The sequence below is a fragment of the Clytia hemisphaerica genome, unplaced genomic scaffold (assembly GCF_902728285.1).
Source record: "Clytia hemisphaerica strain Z4C2 unplaced genomic scaffold, Clytia hemisphaerica genome assembly, whole genome shotgun sequence".
NCBI classification, from domain to species: domain Eukaryota; kingdom Metazoa; phylum Cnidaria; class Hydrozoa; order Leptothecata; family Clytiidae; genus Clytia; species Clytia hemisphaerica.
The window spans coordinates 1,853,995-1,874,412 of NW_027103770.1; the positions used below are offsets into that span (position 1 = coordinate 1,853,995).

The window sequence follows — 20,418 nt, forward strand, 5'->3', positions numbered from 1 at the left end:
GTATCAAAATGACAGAAGGGAAAAAATCTTACTACTTTTAATGTAATGTAATAGAAATTAAACATATTGGTATTAAAAGAAATCGTGAGAAAGTAACATTAGCAGATGGATTTTCAAGTTCAAAAGGGTAACTCAAGGTTGAAGTTGACGTAAAACTTCCGTGGACATTCTGCTTTTTCAATCAAAACAATATTTCCCATACATCTTGTAATAAAATGTGACGATGCAGCATTGAACCCTTTGAGCCGGTGGGAAAATTCGCTCAATAACCCTTCATACCCTTTAAGACTTTAGGGACCACAACATGAGATTAAAGAAAAAGTAATGCCTTTTTGTGCCATGTTAAACTTGATCCCAATGTCAAAGATTTACTTCTCGAGATGCAAATATAAAAGCTGAACACTTTCTTTCATATTTTTCGAAAACTGTTGCACATTGATTGAGAAAAATATCCGGAAGTTATAATTCCTATTTCAAAACCGTCCACTTCGACACCCCTGTCTCACAGCCCCGGGGTGGGGCTGTACTACGAAAGGCTGAGTCGATTTACAGTCCCCTTGATGGAAAAGCCCTATAAAACTAATCTCTATAAGTGGGACCTCTCTGTAATTCGAATAGATTAGATTCTAAATTTAAAAGCAAAGCTCTCATTAACGAGTACCTCATCAAGGAAGCGAAACTTGGTAAGGTAGACTTTGATCCTTTGATCATTTTCAGAAAGAATAGGGTATTTCAAGTCTTCTGACACATTTTTTATTACTACAAGAACTTCGAAGGTTTAAACCAACGTCAAAAATCGAATGTTTGCAACATGAAAACTTAGGAAACCCATGGTTCCAAAAAGTCGCAAAGTGGAATAGACATTAAAGCGTAGAAAAAAGTATAGGTGTAATAAGCTCCCACTCGCTAACCATATTAAAGGTTTTCTTTTTACATAAGTGTTTCTGTTTCATATCAGACACATATCTCATATCAGGACAGTGTATGCCTATTGTTATATGATGATGATATAAGCAAAAAATTGTTTTTCTTTTCCTCTTTCTGACCAATCTTGCCTCACATCCGTGTCTATCCAATGTTAAAAAGCTTGTAAATTAAAATTGATGAGTAAGCAAGTTTTATTTTTAAGTAAGTGTTCCCGTTTCATGGTATTTCATATCAGGATAGTGTCTACCTATTGTTATATCATGCTGATGTCAGGAAAAAAATGTTTTTCTTTTCCTCTTTCATACGCCCGGGGGGGTACTACCCTTGTCGACCGACGGGGGTGCTCCGCTGAGGTTCGAAAAAATGGACCCTACGTGGGACTCGAAATTTGCGAAAAAAGTGACCCTGAATGGGACTGAAATTCCAAAATTTTCTCAAATTGTCTACTTTTTCCCCAAATTTTCAAAAATAGGCACCCTACGAGGGACTGATTTTTCTATTTTGGTGTTTTGGCGACCCTACCTGGGGCTCGTGGAGGTTAAAAAAGGTACCCTGACCAGCGGAGCATCTCCGTAACCCATCTTGCCCTAGTACCCCCCCCCCCCGGATTCATACGAATCTTGCTCCACATATGTGTCAATTCATTAGTTGTATAATATACAGTATATTAAAATGATAAGTAAGCAAACGATATCACTCTTATTTAAAAACAAAACCTCTTACTGAAAAAACTTCCGGGAAGCGAAAACCACATAACGGGAAGCACTTAAGAAGCACTTTGGATTTAAAAACATTATTTAGCTTATAAAACCACTCAAAAACATGATGTAGAAATGATGCAAAATATCTTCAGAAGCCAACCCTACAGTACACTTTCGAATTCCTATAAAGTGCTGGCGTAGTAGAGAACACCCCCCCCCCCCTCAGCGGAGCTTCAATTCACGCAAGCACGCAAGCTTTTTTCTTTTTTAATTTTCACGAATTCACGCAAACGCTGGGAGGCCCCATAATATGAGTTCACTAATTTTTTTCGGTCCTATAAGGATATTTCAAAATTTGAAGTGACAAAGTGATGGCCTTTAATGGGTTAACTCTTTTTCGAGCCTGTAGCTCTTACACTCAAATATTTGTTGTCCCTTCAGAGGTCTTCTTTAAGCCCGAAGAACGGCAAATTTCGCCGGTCCAAGGCATGAAAAAAATTACAATTCGCCGTTCGAAAAATTCGGTTCGCCGACTCAAGTACATATTTAAGCTAATCCATACACTGCACTTGCTAAGAATTCACCAGCCTATAATCTAAAAATCGCCAGAGTTAATTTTTCATTCGCCAGTCTACCAAAAACAAAGAAAGACCCCTACCCTAATAAGACCAAAGAAATAAGAATGAGACAACAATTACCTTAGTTTGATATCCTTGGGCTCCTCCATATTCGTCAAACCACAGTAATATTTCTACCAAAAAAATTCAAAAAAATAATAATATCCTCTTTATGAAATTAATGTTCAAATCATCGATGTTCAAATCGGCTTAACGCTTTCAGCATAACACTGCCTACGTATTTTTAGGTCGAAAAAAATATTATTTTACATAAGTTTCTGTGGTGTATTAGTCTTTCTATGTTTTAAAGTAAACATCGAAAGTAAATAAGAAATAAACACATCTAGTTTACAGCAACTGAAAGGAACAAAATGTCTTGTGATTTTTGAAACAAGTAACTGCCTGTCAACTCATTCCATGATTCTGAAACATGATTTTTAATGACGTCATTGTTTAATAAAAGGATGTGTCAAAACCTGATATAACGATTTCTTAAGATACGTTAAATTCTCTAAAATAAATTTACAGGGAGAGTTGACACCTGCCATCCTGACTCTGAGGAACAATTATAAATGACGTAACCTTTTAATCAATAAGGATGGGCCAAAACCTGCACATGAAAAAATTTCTCCTGAAAATCTTTCTGATTTATACTGAATCATTAGCATTTATCTGGACTACTTTGAATTTACATGTCATTCATTCATCAATAAAATACATAAAGTTGAACTTTCTTTAACAAATATTTCTTTCTGCTGACTCAGATGTCAATCATTTTTCCGTGCTTTGCTCTCATAAAAGCTATGTAGAGTTTACTCGTGTAGTAATTTTACTCTGAATATGGATGAAATACAGTATTACAACGCAAAGATTAAAAAACTGGCTAGGTCAAGTTAAGCCACTGGAAATTAATCATCCTGATAAAATAATCGTGGGCGGTAGATATGGTTGACTGGGATATGTGTTTTGAGGGTACTGATATGGATGGCCGGGTCTCCCTCTTGACTGAAACCATCATCAATATTATGTCAAACTTCGTGCCAAATAAAGTCATAACGATCAGGAATAAGGATGCGGTATGGATGAAGGCTGAGATAAAGAGAGCCCTACTTGTAAAATCGAAAGTTTATGAGCGGTATGTAAAAAATGGGAGGAGGAGAGAAGACCTCAAAAACCTTCAAGAACATCAATCTAGGTGTAGAAGGGCTGTCAGGGATGCTAAAGATTCTTATTTTTCCCGCTTAGCAAATAACCTTAATGACCCAAACTTAGGTTCAAAGAAATACTGGTCTATTCTTAATCAATTTCTTCATAGGAGGAAGTCGCCAAGGATTCCACCTGTTCGAGATTCCAGCAATAATCTTATTGCTGACGTCGCTACAAAAACAAATATATTTAATCAGTTCTTTGCTAATCAGTGCTCTCTCATAGACACTGATAGTGTTTTACCGCAACAAAAATATGTAACTAATTTTAGAATAAACAATATCGCTCTTGATGAAGCCAAAATCTTAGCCCTCATTCGCGCACTTACGACTAACAAAGCGCATGGTTGGGATGACATCTCCATACAGATGATTAAAATCTGTGATGAATCCTTGGTTAAACCTCTTATGAAGATCTATCAATATTCTTTAGATTTTTGCATTTTTCCATCAAACTGGAAAAGAGCAAATGTTGTTCCTGTGTACAAAAACAAAGGGGACAAGAGCGTGGTAAAAAATTATAGACCAGTGTCTCTTCTGCCTATTTTTGGAAAAATCTTTGAAAAATGCATCTTTGACTCCGTCTACACCTATTTCGAAAACAACAATCTTTTCACAAATTCCCAGTCTGGTTTCCGCAAGGGTGACTCTTGTGTGTCTCAGCTGTTATCCATAACACACAACATCCTGAATGGTTTTGATGTTGATCCACCCCTAGATACTCGTGGAGTGTTCCTTGATATTTCCAAAGCTTTTGACAGAGTTTGGCACGATGGTTTAATTTTCAAACTTAAGTCATATGGTGTTTCTGGCTCCCTTCTTTTATTAATCCAGAATTTTCTACACGGGAGACGGCAGCGGGTTGTTCTTGATGGTCAAGCTTCTGATTGGACGGAAGTCTTGGCAGGTGTACCTCAGGGATCTATTCTCGGACCCCTCTTTTTTTTGATTTACATTAATGACCTCCCTGAAGGAATCATTTCCATGATCAAAATTTTTGCTGATGACTCATCCTTGTTTTCGCTTATCCTAGACCATATTCGCTGTTCTCAAGAACTGAACAGTGACATGCAGAAGATAAGTGAGTGGGCTCATCAATGGAAAATGTCCTTCAACCCTGATCCTTCTAAACAGGCAGTTGAGGTGTACTTTACCCGGAGGTTAAATCCAGCTGACCCCCCAGAAATTATTTTCAATAATGCAGCCATTGCAATTCAGGATCATCAAAAACATCTTGGTCTCATACTTGATCAAAAGCTGGCCTTTGACCGTCACCTTGATGAAAAAATAAAAAAAGCTAATCAAGGTATTGGTCTTATTCGCAGACTTCGTAAGTTTCTACCCAGGGAATCTCTTGTCACTATATACAAAACCTATGTTAGACCACACCTAGATTATGGAGATATCGTATATGATCGTCCTGGTAATTCTACATTTTCCGAAAAACTCGAGTCTGTTCAATATGATGCCTGTCTTGCAATTACTGGATGCTTCAGAGGAACATCCAGAGAAAAAATATACCTTGAGCTAGGCTTTGAAAGCCTGGCAGACAGACGGTTAATTAGAAGACTCGTATTTTTTTATAAAATAATCAATGGCTTTGCTCCTGCTTATCTTACGAATATTCTTCCTCCCCAGAGAGGAGAGGAAGAACGCAATGCAGGGCGAAGGATAAAACCACCACTCGAAGCACCTTTCTGTAGAACCGAGCGTTATCGTGCCTCTTTCTTTCCTTTTTGCATAAATGAATGGAATAACCTCGGAGATCATATACGAAATCTTCCCACTATTAAGTCTTTCAAGCAAGCAATTCTCCGATTTCTCAGACCCAGTGCTAACTCAGTTTTCAAAGCTAGTGAAAACAAGGGCGTGGTTCTCCTTAACCGATTAAGGGTTGGTTTCAGTCATCTTCGTGAGCATAAGCTCAGGCATAATTTTGCAGACACAGTTGACCCCTTCTGCAACTGTCGACAAAATTCAGTAGAAACAACACAGCATTTTTTGATGCATTGCTCTGATTACTCTAATGACAGACTGATGACAGAGTGATGTTTGACAGCCTTCTTCAACTTGACATAACCTTGTTTCCATTTAATCCCAAAACATTGTGTAGAATACTTCTTTATGGCGACCCCGATTTTAGCATTGTCCAAAATCACGATATATTGAGTATAACAATAAAATTTATCCGTGATACAAGCCGTTTTGGGGGACCGTTATTTTAGTCTTTTACTCTAACTGCTCTCCAAGCTCTTTTTGTTTTTGTTTTTTATTTTTTGTTAGTATTTATCCTCTGTAGTAAGTTTTTTTTTCCATGCATTTATTAATTGATTTATTAATTTATTGTTAGCTTAGTTTGGGTTCCTTCCTCCTGGCGGTATGATCTGGTGGTCCTTTTGCGGGAGGTTAGGAACCCTTAGTTTTGTACTATTTGTTCGTGTTTCATATACTATAGATAAAAAAAAAAAAAAAAAAAAAAAAAAAAAAAAAATCGTGAATTACAAACATTTTTAATCCATTCATCGCTTGCGTCAATTTAAGTCTCTCTCAATACAATCTGCAGTGGAAACAAAAAAGAACTTCCTTTTTATAATTCAAAATAGTAGTAGTTTGTTTTTAGTGCTCGTTGAAAAGATATTTGAGAATGAAATATTTTCAAATAGAAAAATTCAAGTGAATTTTGAAAATTAAGGAAAATGAAGACGAAAAAATATGATTGATTGTATTTTCACATCAGTAAAATTTTAATCTTAGAACGTTTGAAACCTTTAAGACTAAATGTAAGTGATACACCATGAAGGGCCCCCCAGCGGTTTGCATGAATGCGTGAATGTGTATTTTCGGTTGCGTGAATGCGTGAAAATTAAAAAAAATGCGTAAATGCGTGAATTGAAAAAACTTGCATGAAGGTGAAAATCCACTTTTTGATTGCGTGAATGCGTGAATCTGGGCTATTTTGTGTGTGAATACGTGAATTTTCCCTTTTTTCCACCGAGAAATTGGGAAATACTAAAAAAATCTTATCCAAAATCGGACATCATGAAAATTGCGTTGCCTGTAAATTTTACAATCATCGCAAAAAAGTTTAAGTATACCATTTAGTTCTCTAACCCAACCAACATGATTGTCTACCCCACCTTCTTCAATATCAAAATGTTGGCAAACTGGCCCGAACTACGTGCTTAAGCCACCAAGTAAAAAGAAAACGTTTTAAAGGGATGGGGGGCGTTTATTCAAAACTTTGAAAGAGAATCCTGTTTTACGAATTTTTACTTTTTTTGGAGAGAGCGATTCGATCACGTACTCATTTCACTACACGTTTTTTTTATAAGGAACCTTAACTTGGCTCCGAGCCTGGAGTTCCTTATTTTTCCAGAGAATTTCAGCCTCAAAGTTCCTTAACAATTCCTTATTTTTTGGACTATTTTCAGCCTCAAGTTCCTTATAACAACGTTCCTGTTTCGTATAATAAAACAAAAACAACAAAAAAACGCGTAGCTTTTTAAATCATTCAAACCATCTGGTTTTTTATATGAATATTTTGATTCTCTACCTCTGAAAGCATATGGACATGATAGTCTCCATTTATGTGAACCAGATAAAAGTGATTATACTGACTTCGGTGAGGGCCTTTATAATTTCATAATAGACCATCTTGCCAGTACAACTGCTTTGTACAAAAGATCTCACGTTATTGGTAGCGTAGTACCAAGTGCATCGTAGTGCCCCTGATGTTAATTTCGTAATTTTCAACAGGACAACGGACCATTCTCTGTTTGAAGAAAACACATTTTATCATAAAGCCTAACTAATAAGCTTTATGTTTCCGGGCTTAAATTTCCCTTCCGCTCTGCCCCTTCTGACTAATGCAATGGGACATTTCCTAGTACACCACATCGATGTAATTCGCTGCATACGATCACACTCAGTATCGTAGACAGGGGTGAAAAACGATCTGCATAGGAGAGCAGATTTTAGCGACAAAAGCACTTACTTATTCGTGGCATAAAGACATAATTACTCAATTACTGTGTCGTTAAATCTGCTCTTCTAAGTAAATGTTCTTCAGCTCTGGCTATGCTACTGACACTCACTGAAAACACCGCATGATTTTCATAAAATTCAATTGGCTTACCATCTTCATTACTAGTTCATTCTTCATTCTTGTAGAGCTATAACCACGTGATATGTTGGAAGCGGAACCCAAAAAGAAATTTCATATTCTGAAACTTGCTCGTATTACGGTGGTAACACTGGCGTCATTTCAGTGGGCTGAAAACATGTTAGTAGTCTTTTTGATGGTCACACAACAACATTTCTAGAAAAAGAAATCATAAAAATTCATTAGAGGGATACTTGCACCCTAGTACTTGACATTAATACATTATGAAAATTGGTCACATTTATTAAAAATTGGTCACATTTATGAAATTACCCAGCTTCTGTGTTACTGAGTATTTAATGAGTCTGATACTCGGGTCCCCCTGCTTCGATGGCCAAAGTTTTAAGGACAAGTTAAGAAAATTTTAAGGCTTTGCAGACTCTCAAACATCCAATTTATTTAAAAATTGCACAAAAATATACACACAATAATGAAAATAAGAACATGCTAAGAACATTTTTAGGCTTATAACTTAACTTAAAAGTTAAGAACATCCGAACCGAAGCTTCAAAAATTTCAAAAGTTCTTATACACGTTTTTTATAAGAACAAACTATATAACAACATATGGCTTCGATAGCAAAAATGTTAAGAACAAGTTAAGAACACTAAAACACTCTAAAACTCTAAAACAGCCAATTCCTTAGGAAAATGGACAAAAATACATAAAAAATGGGGAAGATAAGAACATGTTAAGAACATTTTTAGGCTTGAAACTCAAAAAAATTAAGAACATCCGAGAAGGCTTCAAAAATTTTAGATGTTCTAATAAAAAAATGCGTAAAAGAAAAATGTGTGATGAGCTTGATTATTCAAAACATCCAATCCTTACCATTTAAGGCAAAGTTTGGCTCAACTATTTAAACGACTGAGAGACGTATATGAAAAAGGAATGAAAAGATAATTACCAAATATAAAGTTTCTTATAAAATAATTCTATCAGCTTGACTTTATATTGGTTGGGGTGTCAGGAGAAAAAATGATGAGATTATAGATTATAGGGTCTATCTTATCTAGCATGGCCTCTAATTTCTTTGAAGTTTATTTTTCCAATTACGAGTGAAATTTGTCGAATGCCGGTTAATCGTTACACTCTACTATCATTTGAAATACTCGATTGATTGCTTACAATAAAGGGAAATTTTATGATTGCGCAACAACGATTTTTTCTCCGACACTCTGTATAATTGTTTGTGTTATTGATCCTTCACACAACTTCACGCGAATAAAAGAATTTGCCTCGATAAGTCAATTGAAGAATCTGAGAATTCTAATATAATGTGTTTTATTAACTGAGACAAAAATCTAAAATTGTCAAGCTCAAAGTTACACGCAATCTGTGTACTGTTGACAAATTGCCTCGATAGGCCAAACTTATCATGAACTAACCTGAGAAGATTTTCGTAAGGACATCGAGACCTAAACTTTGAGCGATGAGCGGAAAAGATTAACATGGTTAAAATAAACACAATCTAACAAAATTTATGATTTGTCGGAAAAAGTGTTTTGGCAAACAAGTTCACATTGAGAAAACTCACAAAAAGGGGAGTGTTGTTATCTTTTGCTCTCAACTAAAGGGTGTCAAAACATAAATATATCATCCAACTTCAATCGAACTTCATAGAAAATCCAACAAAGAGTGGACAACAGTATATCAAGAAGAGAAAAATTTTAAGTCATCTTTTTTTTGAAAAACATTTTTTTTAATATTCGACAAAAATGGCAGATCGACAAGATGGTTATGGATTTACGGCTGAATGCCAAGAAATTATCCAAGGAAAATGGAACCAAGATTTAGGTAAGAATAATATCCACTTTTTTCTTGCTTGTCTAGCAAAAATAAAAACCAGAGAGTGTTTTAACAGTAATAATGTCTTGCAATTTTTTGTCTATATAACTGTAGTAGGGATATGTGAAGTTTTTGAATCTTTTTGACTGACCATATAATAAAATTTAAGGCTTTCCTATAAAACTCGTTTTCTTTTATAAGAAAAATTTAAAAACGGCGAGGTTCTCAAAAATGATCTTGAGCCTGTACTGATCTTAAGATGCGTTTATAGTAAAAATAGGGCAAAAAGCCAAGAAAACCTCGACATCTTTACCATAAAGAAAAGAACAGAATTGAGGCTCAAAGTGCTGAAAAATAAGGACAGACGAGCTTTAACAAAAAAAATTACTCTAGTTCTTAGAAAGAGTAAAAAAAGAGTGAAAAGAAGTGACAGATCCGATAGGACTGGCCTAGAAACATAAGCTAGTTTCATTTAGTCACCATGATAAATCTGATGGTAAGTTGTGACTAAATAAATACGATAGGACCATCTCCCAAATGTCAAAATATGAGTAAATAGAAAATTTCCCACATTGAAAATGTAATTGATTAAATAATTTATCCCATTTTTCTTTTAGCTGATCAAGCCGCCGCATGGATCAGTTCTTACGTCCCAGCTCTTGCCAAGGCAAGTTATTCACCAGCTGACTTGCAAGAAAAACTTAAAGATGGTCAAATACTTTGCGCTTTGGCTAATGCTATTGTTCCTGAATCCATTTTGAGAGTGAACACCAACAAAATGGCCTTCAAACAAATGGAAAACATTGGAAAATTCCTAGCATTCTGTGAAGAATTTGGCTGCCTTAGAACCGATCTTTTCCAGACTGTCGATTTATACGAAGGTGTTAATATGCCAACAGTTGTTAATGGCATCATTGCTTTAGGTCGCAAAGTCAGCGCCAAGGGTGGACGTGGTATCGGCCCAAAAGAGTCAGCTAAAAATACACGTAACTTCTCAGAAGAGCAAATCCGCCAAGGGCGTGACGCCCAAATCGGGCTTCAAGCTGGTACCAACAAATTCGCAAATCAATCGGGACAGAATTTCGGCAAAACTAGAGCTATTCTAGATTAGAAATCTTTTTCTTTTTTTTATTTCCTGTATAAACGACTCAATCATTTTGTTTGTTTTTTTGTCTTTAGTTTATTTAGTTTTGAGAACTGATTTGTGTTTGACGGGCCACACCGTTATTTATTGTGCAGCACTTCTATCACTCCCTTTTTTTGTATATATCAATTTTTTTAAATAAATAAATAATTGAAACACAAAGAAGATTTTAACGTTGTGTCCTGTTTAAACGAAAACAAACAAACAATCGCGTTCCTGATGTTTGTGGCATTGATTGACGTTTGTTTTGGTTTAGCCAATCCACTGACCTTTATATATCTCTGGACCAAGTAATATCCGCCATCTTTGATCGAAGTTTAATATTCTTCCTGATTGAAAAATATCAAAGCAGTCAACCAATCTGGGCAGATTATCTTATGGAGCAATGGGCCTTTAGAGTGAAAACGTGTCATGCACGGAGTATCAGAATCTACTCAGAGATTAGTTCGACCTTGATTGATTTCTTTCGTATCTTATCATCTATGTGCCCCTTTGGAAGAACATATTTTTACTTTCCTTGTTGAGAAAAATAAGGCAGAGCAGAAACTATTTAATATTTCCCAAAGCTTAAAGGGACATAACTAGTACAAACTGTATGCAGCGGATACAAAATCAAAACAAATGTCACATGTCAAAATAAAAAATCAAACCAAATATGGCTAATTTTGATTGTTCAATTGTTTTACAAGTTTGTTTTGGACACGTGATTTTAATTGTTCTCTTTAATGACACGTGGTTCGCGCAATGTTTACATTTTACTACTTTAATGTCCCTTTAAGTCACTGGATGAAAATTTTCAAAAAATGAACTAGCAGGGCCTTTATTAGGTACCCGAGATAAGTTACATATAAAAGTTGATTAATTTATCTCTGATTAGGACCATTGTCAACACCAGAGAACCTGCCAAAGCACCGACGTCTTGCAAAAAAGAGAGAACCTTCTAATATTGAAAATAAATTATCTTAAAGTTATACTTTTACTTAATATACAATTAAATTAATGTTAATCCTCTTAACTTATTCTTATAAAAAAATAAATTTACCAATATATATTGTTCTCAATAAATATATTAAGGGCTCCTCGATTCAGCGCAGCATTCTCCCACTCAAAATTTCCTTTTATTTTTAGCTAGAAATCCCAGTGAAAAATATTTTACAGTAACCATAATGACCATACGCCATTCGCCATTAGGTAAAGGTTTCGTTTGATCCGAAACTATGACTTTCTACAAAAGTTCTCAAAGTATCAATGATCTCAATGTCACATAATCTTTTACGACTATGAAAAGGCCCTATCTGCCAAAAAAACTCCTTCTTTTAAATCTGGGTGCGACTATTTTTCGAGTCAGCAAAATAGTATTGGACTATCAATTTGTCGGTATAATAGTCTCATTGAATCGTTTCGATATGTGATCAAAAACATTGATTTTCTCTTCATTTTCACCAATATCAATATCGAAATTTGGATGGCAGAAGAATGCCATTGATTGCCTAGCAATGGTGCATTTGTTTTGATCTGTTGACGTGACAACGCGATGTATGGTAGCTTTGTATTGCCCATGTGACCAATCTTTTAACATGTCTCCAGCGTTGATGACAATTGAACCAGGAATTGGAACAGCTTTGACAAATTCACCCGTTGGTGATAGGACCTACGAAAAAAACGTAGAACTATAAGCAAGCTTATATAAATAGAAATTTATTACTTCAAACATCATGCATAGTGCAGAATTCATCTAAAATTGCCAGTCATGGAATCATGGAAGATTAAAAAATGGCCAGTGAACGAACGAACGAACGAACGAACGAACGAACGAACGAACGAACGAACGAACGAACGAACGAACGAACGAACGAACGAACGAACGAACGAACGAACGAACGAACGAACGAACGAACGAACGAACGAACGAACGAACGAACGAACGAACGAACGAACGAACGAACGAACGAACGAACGAACGAACGAACGAACGAACGAACGAACGAACGAACAATAAAAAAAGTCATACCTCTAACCCACCAACTTCATCTTGAAACAAAAGCGTTATGGTTCCATAATCAGTATGTTCCCGACATCTACGGTCCTTATCCGTAATTACCGTATCTTTAATGGCCGGGTAGTACAACGAGCGTAACGACGTACCATTCTTCTCACAACGTCCCATGTTAGAGTGACTGGCAGCATATTTCTCAGTATCAATGTCTAGCGCTACGGCTAAAAGGCGTAAAAATTTCAATGAAAGTTCCGTACAGTGATCAAAAAGTTCTGTCATACCACCAACTAAATTTGGCATATCTTTGGACAACTTATCCGGGATTTCCGTATTAGGTCGAAAATCAAATGCTTCCTTCATGTCACGTGGGAGACTGGGATCGAATACTTCATTCTCAGACCCCAACCATCCTTCACCAATCCCCTCGCCACGTGGATATTTCGATTTATGATCGTACGGGCGATCAAAGAAGGTTTTGGATTGCCCAAAAACATTGTTGACGAGGTTGCCAGGTATGTTGTGTCCTTTGATGTACAAGAACCCCCACGTTTCAAAACCAGCTCGTAATTCTTGAGCCAGTTGTTTGATTTTCAAGTCATTTTGAAATTGGATATTATCCTTCCATTGTGCAGAATCTTCAAAGTTGTTTGAGAGATATGAAATGTCGACGATTGGGAATAATTTCTCTGGCATTGTTACTCCGAATATTTTTTGAACTAGTATCTACAATAAAGAATATTTTAATACAGCGTTGCTTTAGAGGCAAAAAAGTAGATAACTTAAAACTATTTTCCAATACAAACAAAAACCGCAGAGGAAATAGATTCGAGTTTCCCAGGGCAGAATTGAGTCAAATACCATCTTATCTAGAAAAAATTGGAGTGAAAGTGATTTACCCCCACTAAAGTGCGTTTGAGTGGCTCAATGTAATTTCCCGAAAATTCTTTCTTGTAAACTAGTACCCAATCCCATTCATGCATTTTTGGTGTACAAGGGTTAATACTGTAGTGTATTTGTCTCGCAATTTAAACCCCAATTACATCTTAAACCATATGTCCAACACTAAAGAACTAAGTTCCATTAAAAAATGTATACCGATTCTATGAGATATATAAGAATCATTCAAAGTCAATTTTTTACAAACACAACTTTACAGGGACCAGTAAGAATTCCAATTTCTCTAGTGATATTTAAAGAAGGCTGGTAAATGAGTCAGCAAGTTAGAATGCTATGTAATGGTTTTTGATTCACGCGAAAATTCCATTACAACTTAGCCCTTAAAAATAAATCAATAATGCTGACTTATTCTTCGATCAATTTAACATATTATCAATCCAGACGCATTCACCATCTCCTTTCTAGTATATTCTCCGAATTTCATCCCTTTTTTAAGTTCATCTAGACCCCGCGTCACTAAGGTTTTTATTCATTAACTTTCACATACGAATCACTTTCGTTTTAATTTGACTTCATACTCTAGAACATTCTCCGAAAATTAAATATCAAATTGTGTAGTCCCTTAAATTTCAGAGGCAACCCTCATGTAATTTGAAACTTATGCCTATGGAAGCGAAATTCAATACTATCAAGAAACAGCAGTGACAACAATGACCAATTTCAATTCAAGCAAACCCACAAAATTAGCAAACGACGAAACAGTAAACAATGTTGAAGTGGATATATGGTAACTGAAACTAATAGTTTCCCTTTGATTTCTTTTTCGTTTTCCTATGCACGACCACTTTAAATGAGTCAAAATAGAGTTCCAAAACTTTATGATCCAACTTGCCTCCCAAAAATAGTATGTGTTACGTTAGAAAAATATTTATAGGGGTTATAAGGGTTATAAGAGTATAAGGGCTTTCTCAATGGAGTGCAAGCCCCGAATAGCTATAAATTAATCTGTATTTACTGGATCAAAAATCAATTTCGAAAAATGAGCCATTCCATTTTATGTCCATACAAGGAGGTGGACAGACATTTCCAGGGGGTATACCGCGAAGAATTTCCAAGAGGTCTAATGATGTGTTTTTTCATTTTCCAATGGAGTAAAAAGTTATTCTAAAGTTTCCAGGGGGAGGGAGGGTAAAAGACTGATTCTCGTCCACTCACATTTTTAAGGCAAGAAAAGAGTTTTCTAAGAATTTTTGAGAATTTTGCGAATATACAGGGGGTATCCACACTTTTCGAGTTATTCTTTTAGCTTTGTTCACCTCCTCTGTATGATATTTCATGGAACAGCCAAAGGTATCACACCAAAACAAAGCAAACCCAACATTCAATATATGGTAGAGTTAAAGAGATTCTATTCTAGCCATTCGATCTTAAACTCATTGGCCTGACTGACAACCTAGGAGTCAGTTAAGTGCCAACATTATAACACCTCTTCTACCATATCTCAAATGATCTAAACAACTCTCACAGCAAAAAGATATAAAAAATTCATACAGTCTTTCCACAAAACACAATACAAGCCATGCCCAGATCGTCCTTTTTCACCTATCGCCCACTACACGTTTTTTTATAAGAACATCCAAAATTTTTAAAGCCTTCGGATGTTCTTAACATTTTTGGGTTTCGAGCCGAAAAATGTTCTTAAAATGTTCTTATTTTCACGAATGTTTTACCATTTTTTATCCATTTTCCTAAGAAATCGAGTGTTTTTGAGTCCATAAAGTCTTAAAATGTTCTTATATAGTTTGTTCATATAAAAAATGTGTACACTCTTCTAACATATCCTAGCGTGATGTCTTCAAAAGCTAAATACGAATTGCTCTCTACTCGAATTCAACCTACCTGCATACTACCATTACCTTTATAACAATAAATAGACAACGTAAAATAAAGGTTTACCACCATTTTGAAAACGATCTACTACAGCAGAAACATAAAAATGATCATGCTTTAAGAGCATGTTTATGCAATGCACGGTATCGTGTTTTGACAATTACGTCATTTTATCAGTGGTTAAGTGACATAACACAATGAGATTTTCCTATTTCCGACAACTTCAATTCGTAACTACTGTATTCAGCTACAAAATTTATATATTTAGCGTAGCAGACGTAGCAGCTAAAATTCGCCCAAAGCTCAGGCCCAAAAATAAGACCCCAACGTATTTTCGCAAAGAATGAGTGTGATGAATTTCAGCAAATCGGACGATCTTTGAGTCTACCAGGCTACTTCAATTCGTTACTATTCAGTTACAATCTTTATGTGATTAGCGTAACATATGTATCGACGTAGCAGCTTGTCTCCAGTCTAGGCCCAAAAAACTTTTTGACGAAAAGAAAAAAAAGATAGCACTAAATACAAATGTGCCTGACCATTTTCAGCCTACCAGGCTTCCAAATGGTTCAAGCCTCGTTTTAGTTGTCCCAACCCCTAAAAGATAAAAAACTTAAAAAACACTCTTAGAGGTACATTCACCCAAGGAACAAATTTGAAGTCTCGAGGTTGCCTCCAAATAGTTGAATATCAGACAGACAGACTGACATACAGAAAAAAAGACAATTTAGTTCAACTGAAGTTGCGGAGAAACTGTACTTTGTCTTAAAGTACCGAGTTTATGTATCGGAGGATATCGAGGGCGACGGTAAGTGAAATCGATACAAAACAAAGTCGATAGTTGATGTACGGATCTATATCGCCTTTGCTCACCTAAACAGACGAGGGTATGTTGGTGTTTTTACCGTCGTCGAGCAAAGTGGACGGCGATTTCGGCCCCATGTCAGCTTTGCTTTCTACCGCCCCCCCCCTCGATTTATCTCGAATACATAAACTCGCTAGTATCTCGAAGAAAGAAACAATGAAACAGAGAATATCAAATTCTAGCAAGTCTATCTAAGCTTGAAGCCGTGAAGGAATAACATATTTCAGGAGACAACATTGCACTCGTTTAGGAAAAAAAAGAGGTTAAATTTTACAAAGCGAATGCTAGTGGGCGAGGTAAAAAGAGCACAAGTCTTAATCTAGTCTTTGATTAAGAATTGCGACTAAACCAACGCTCACTTCCGGTTCGACAGGGGGAAGCCATTAGGTATCATATTGAACAATTTGCTCCTATTTCACATTCTACACAGCAGAGGTAGATGAAATTTGAAATTCCTTAATATCGTGGAATGCTAAAGAAGGCTACGTGTTCTTTTATAAGATCAAACTATGTAAGAACATGAGGCATCATCACCAAAAGAACAAGTTAAGAATATTTTAATGCTCTGCGGCCTCTGAAACACCCAATTTCCTAGGAATATGGACAAAAATACTCACAAAATGGTGAGAATAAGAACATTTTAAGAACGTTGCTGGGCAATTTTAAAAAAAGTTAAGAACATCTAAAGGCTTCAAAAAATTTGGATGTTCTTATAAAACAAATTGTGCACAAACAAGACTTAAAAAAACTTTGATAACACGTCAAGCCTTGAATTTCAGGAATTTCAAACCAGATTTACTTTGGTAAGCATAATTTTAGGACATTCCTGTAAGCTTAAAGAAATATATCCTATTTCAATTGATTTCTATTTGATTCTAACATCATCTTGTCGTCGTGCTTCAATCTGAAAGCCTCTTTCGTATACCCACATAAAATGGCTAAACCTTCACAAATGATTATCGAGCCACTCTCCTTGAAGAGAATTGAGTGAAGTTACATCTTAGTGGACTTTGAAACATACCTGCTATAGTTTGAACATCATCAAAATATTGTGACAGTGAAAAATGATTTTAAAATAAGTTAGGATATGACATCCTGTGAGAAAGGACAATTCTGTTTCAATTCACATTTATGTTTATTTTGAATACATGAGAGATTACCTACACGTTTTTTTGTAAGAACAAAGTATATAAGAGCACAATGCTTCGATGGCAAAAATATTAAGAAAAAGTTAAGAACATTATAAGGCTTTGTTGACTCGAAACACCCTATTTCTTAGGAAAATGGTCAAAAATACTCAAAAAAATGGTCAAAATAAGAACATGTTAAGAACACTTTTAGGCTTAAAGCTCAAAAAGTTAAACATAAAACTAAAGTTAAAAATTTGGATGTTCTTATAAAAAAAACGTGTACCACATAGTCTGAAATACTTGACTAAGTTTTTTCAGTTTCTGTAAATCGATCTAGCAGAAACATCAGTCTCGTTTTCACAAATGAATGTTTTTACAAATGTAATTCATATTTGTAAAGCTGTCAACAGCGAAGAAAATAACTGCCTTAAAAAATGGCGTGCTTATGTTTTTTATGTACGGTACTGCTTACAACAAGCTTCATTCACTCAGTATACGAAAAATTGAAGTATTCCAACAGGCATAACAACTTTTCCAAAAATAATGAATATTCAGAGTGATGTAACTTAACTTTTTTGCAAGTAAGATGAGAATAAATTACCGTGTATTAAAAAACTTTTCACACGCTGGAAATTTGTTTTCTCTAATTTAGAGAAAATTATTGATCCCTTGCGACAGAACCAAACTATTAGTGATTATTAGTTTTCTTTGGAAAAATAATTAATAATGAAATTATTGATAATTTGATCATCCTAATAGCAACGAGAACTTTTTAGCCATTCCAAGAACTCGTGAACACGTAAAATACACTTTTTTTATAAGAAGCAGTTTATTTTTGCTGAGACCTGACTTTTCTCAATCTTTTTGACAATGTCAGCCTCAAATTCTCATCCTGTTCTCATTTTAGGATAAAATCGTGTTCTTAAATTGTTCTCATCTTTGAGCGATTTTTTGCCCAAATACAGTAAAGCGAAGGGAGAACCAAAACGTACACAATCCTTTCGGCTATAAATGATCCAACCTCCTCCTAATTTCAATATCTTGTTGACTTGAAAAAACTTCAAAACAATACCGTCAACTCTAACTTGGTACGATTGGTCGAAACATGGGACTGGTTGATATCTGGCCAGTATTTTCACTTACTGTTAAATCTCTTTGACAACAAATTTTTTTTGATAAAAACTCCACCTTTTCAAGTTTATCAATCATACTTCTTCGTTCCTCTTAGAGTGCACAGACACTCGCGCGTCAACACTACAGATTTTTTTCATATTTCGATTTAAAAGCCTACTCGGTGCGAAAGAGAAATCGTGTACTTTTTAATACGCCGTTCATTAACTAGAATCAAATGACTTTGGAGGTTCGCTGAAATGGTGGCCGAATTGCCGTCCCATGTTTTGTCAGATAGTCCCAAGTTAGAGCAGTTGACGGTAATTAACAATGTTAAAACTGTTTTGAGGTATCCAATTTTAAAGCGTTTTTCCGACGAAAAAATTTTAAAACATCTTCATCATAGCTCAATTACTACCAGTTCTGGCCACTCATCATCCAACTCATTTTATAAAATTTTACGAGAAAAATTGATTTTCAGTGAAAAAAATACATAAGATAAAAGAAAAAGAGCATAGAGCCCATTCAGGCTCATCGAGAAAAGAACCGAAAGGGGATTTTTCACAAAAGGAAAACAATGTTTAACCGAGGGTAATACACAGTAACGGAGCGAAAGCTTAGGTAAAAATAGTTACATAACAGAGAGGAAATTAAGCAAAACCAAAACAAAAAAGATATCTAAAAAAACTACACACCTAAAAAAGATAAGGTCCTATTACAGTACATAAAATCTGTTTTCAAAAATTCCAACCTTCCTTATTCCTTAAAAGATTTTAAGACAATAATATAGGAAAAAGGAAAAAGAACTTCCAATATAAAATCTAGACAGGTAGGATTACAACTTACGTTTTTTGCCTTTCTTCCTCCTCACGATATTCTTCTCAATAATTCAAAACAGATTCGGTTTTTGTCTTTTCATTCAATATTGATGAGCTTGATTCCTTCTCCCCATTCCATTCTTATTAGCTTTTCTTCGAATTTATCTTTGAATATGTCCATGTTCTTACAAATTTTTGTTTTTACTTTTTATTTCTAGAACGGAAGAACGTGTTAAGGAATATTTTGTTAATTTAAGAGACGAGTGGGATTATTGAAAACGTCAGCAAAAAATAATCTTTAGAAATGATTTTCTGAATATGAAAACCTCCAGAATCGAGGACAAAGAAGAAAAACTTAACGGTGATAAAGTTGCAAATGACTAAACAGACTAAATTTAGGTTTCTTAAGAAGACACTTTTACTTAAACTTGGCTGAGGAAAGGCTTGCAAATATCAAATAATGCAAAAGAAACACATCAGTTCAAGATTTTCCAAATTTCAAACCCCTAAACAAATAATGCTAATAAAAAAATAATAGTCAAAAATATATTCGAATATTCTTTATAAACTACCCACATTTTTCACTTCTGATTAGCCTCCTACCAAACCTAGTCAAATCAAAACAGTATGACCAAATATATACGTCAATTAGGGAAGAAAAGGCGTCCTTCTATTCCCACAATTCTTCCTGTTATATTCGAAATTTAACAAATAAAAATTTCACTTTCACATCTCAGAATTGGAAGCAAAGGGGTTTTTGAGTCTCTGGTAGGGAATATATAGATCCATCAAACCTTCTTAATCCCAGTGAAGAATGTTAAAACACAAAACTATAACTTCTGGGTGTAAGTCACTGAAAACTGAACCTCTGTACATTTATTCTATTCTGGAAGATCCCATAAAAAGACTAAAAGACTAAAATTGGTAATTGTAGTTTTGAAAGTTTACTAAATCTCTAGTTACTAGCAAACAAAAAATTACAAGGCTCCTTCTGGTAGAGCTGTTGTTGTTGACAATCGTTTTCAACTTATTTGATAGCTACTAGCAATCTAGATTTGTAGAAAGTCTTACCAGTTCTAAGGAAAATCACAACAATGTCTAATCTTTATCTAAACCACTACACTGCATTGAAAAAAACGCAACCTCAAGGTAGATAAGATAATCTCGT

The 20,418-nt window shown here is 35.1% G+C and overlaps 2 protein-coding genes across 3 annotated transcripts in view; one reads left to right on the forward strand and one right to left on the reverse strand.

Moving 5' to 3' along the window:
* The window catches only part of LOC136805928 (uncharacterized), a 67,838-nt gene extending 48,372 nt beyond the window's left edge, over positions 1-19,466 (reverse strand). The window contains exons 1-3 of one of the 2 annotated variants that reach the window (XM_067062507.1): positions 19,279-19,466; positions 7,586-7,768; positions 2,327-2,379 (exon numbers count right to left, since the gene is read on the reverse strand). In XM_067062507.1, the coding sequence (XP_066918608.1) occupies positions 2,327-2,379; positions 7,586-7,612 (80 nt within the window). In that variant the 5' untranslated portion in view covers positions 7,613-7,768; positions 19,279-19,466. The remainder of the gene's footprint in view (positions 1-2,326; positions 2,380-7,585; positions 7,769-19,278) is intronic. The other variant, XM_067062512.1, reaches the window with a different exon arrangement.
* LOC136805973 (transgelin-2-like) lies at positions 9,096-10,680 on the forward strand. Its single transcript, XM_067062560.1, has 2 exons — positions 9,096-9,409; positions 10,018-10,680. The coding sequence occupies exons 1-2, from the start codon at positions 9,331-9,333 to the stop codon at positions 10,509-10,511; spliced, it is 573 nt and encodes a 190-aa protein (XP_066918661.1). The 5' UTR covers positions 9,096-9,330; the 3' UTR covers positions 10,512-10,680.
* Positions 19,467-20,418: the final 952 nt, after the last annotated feature.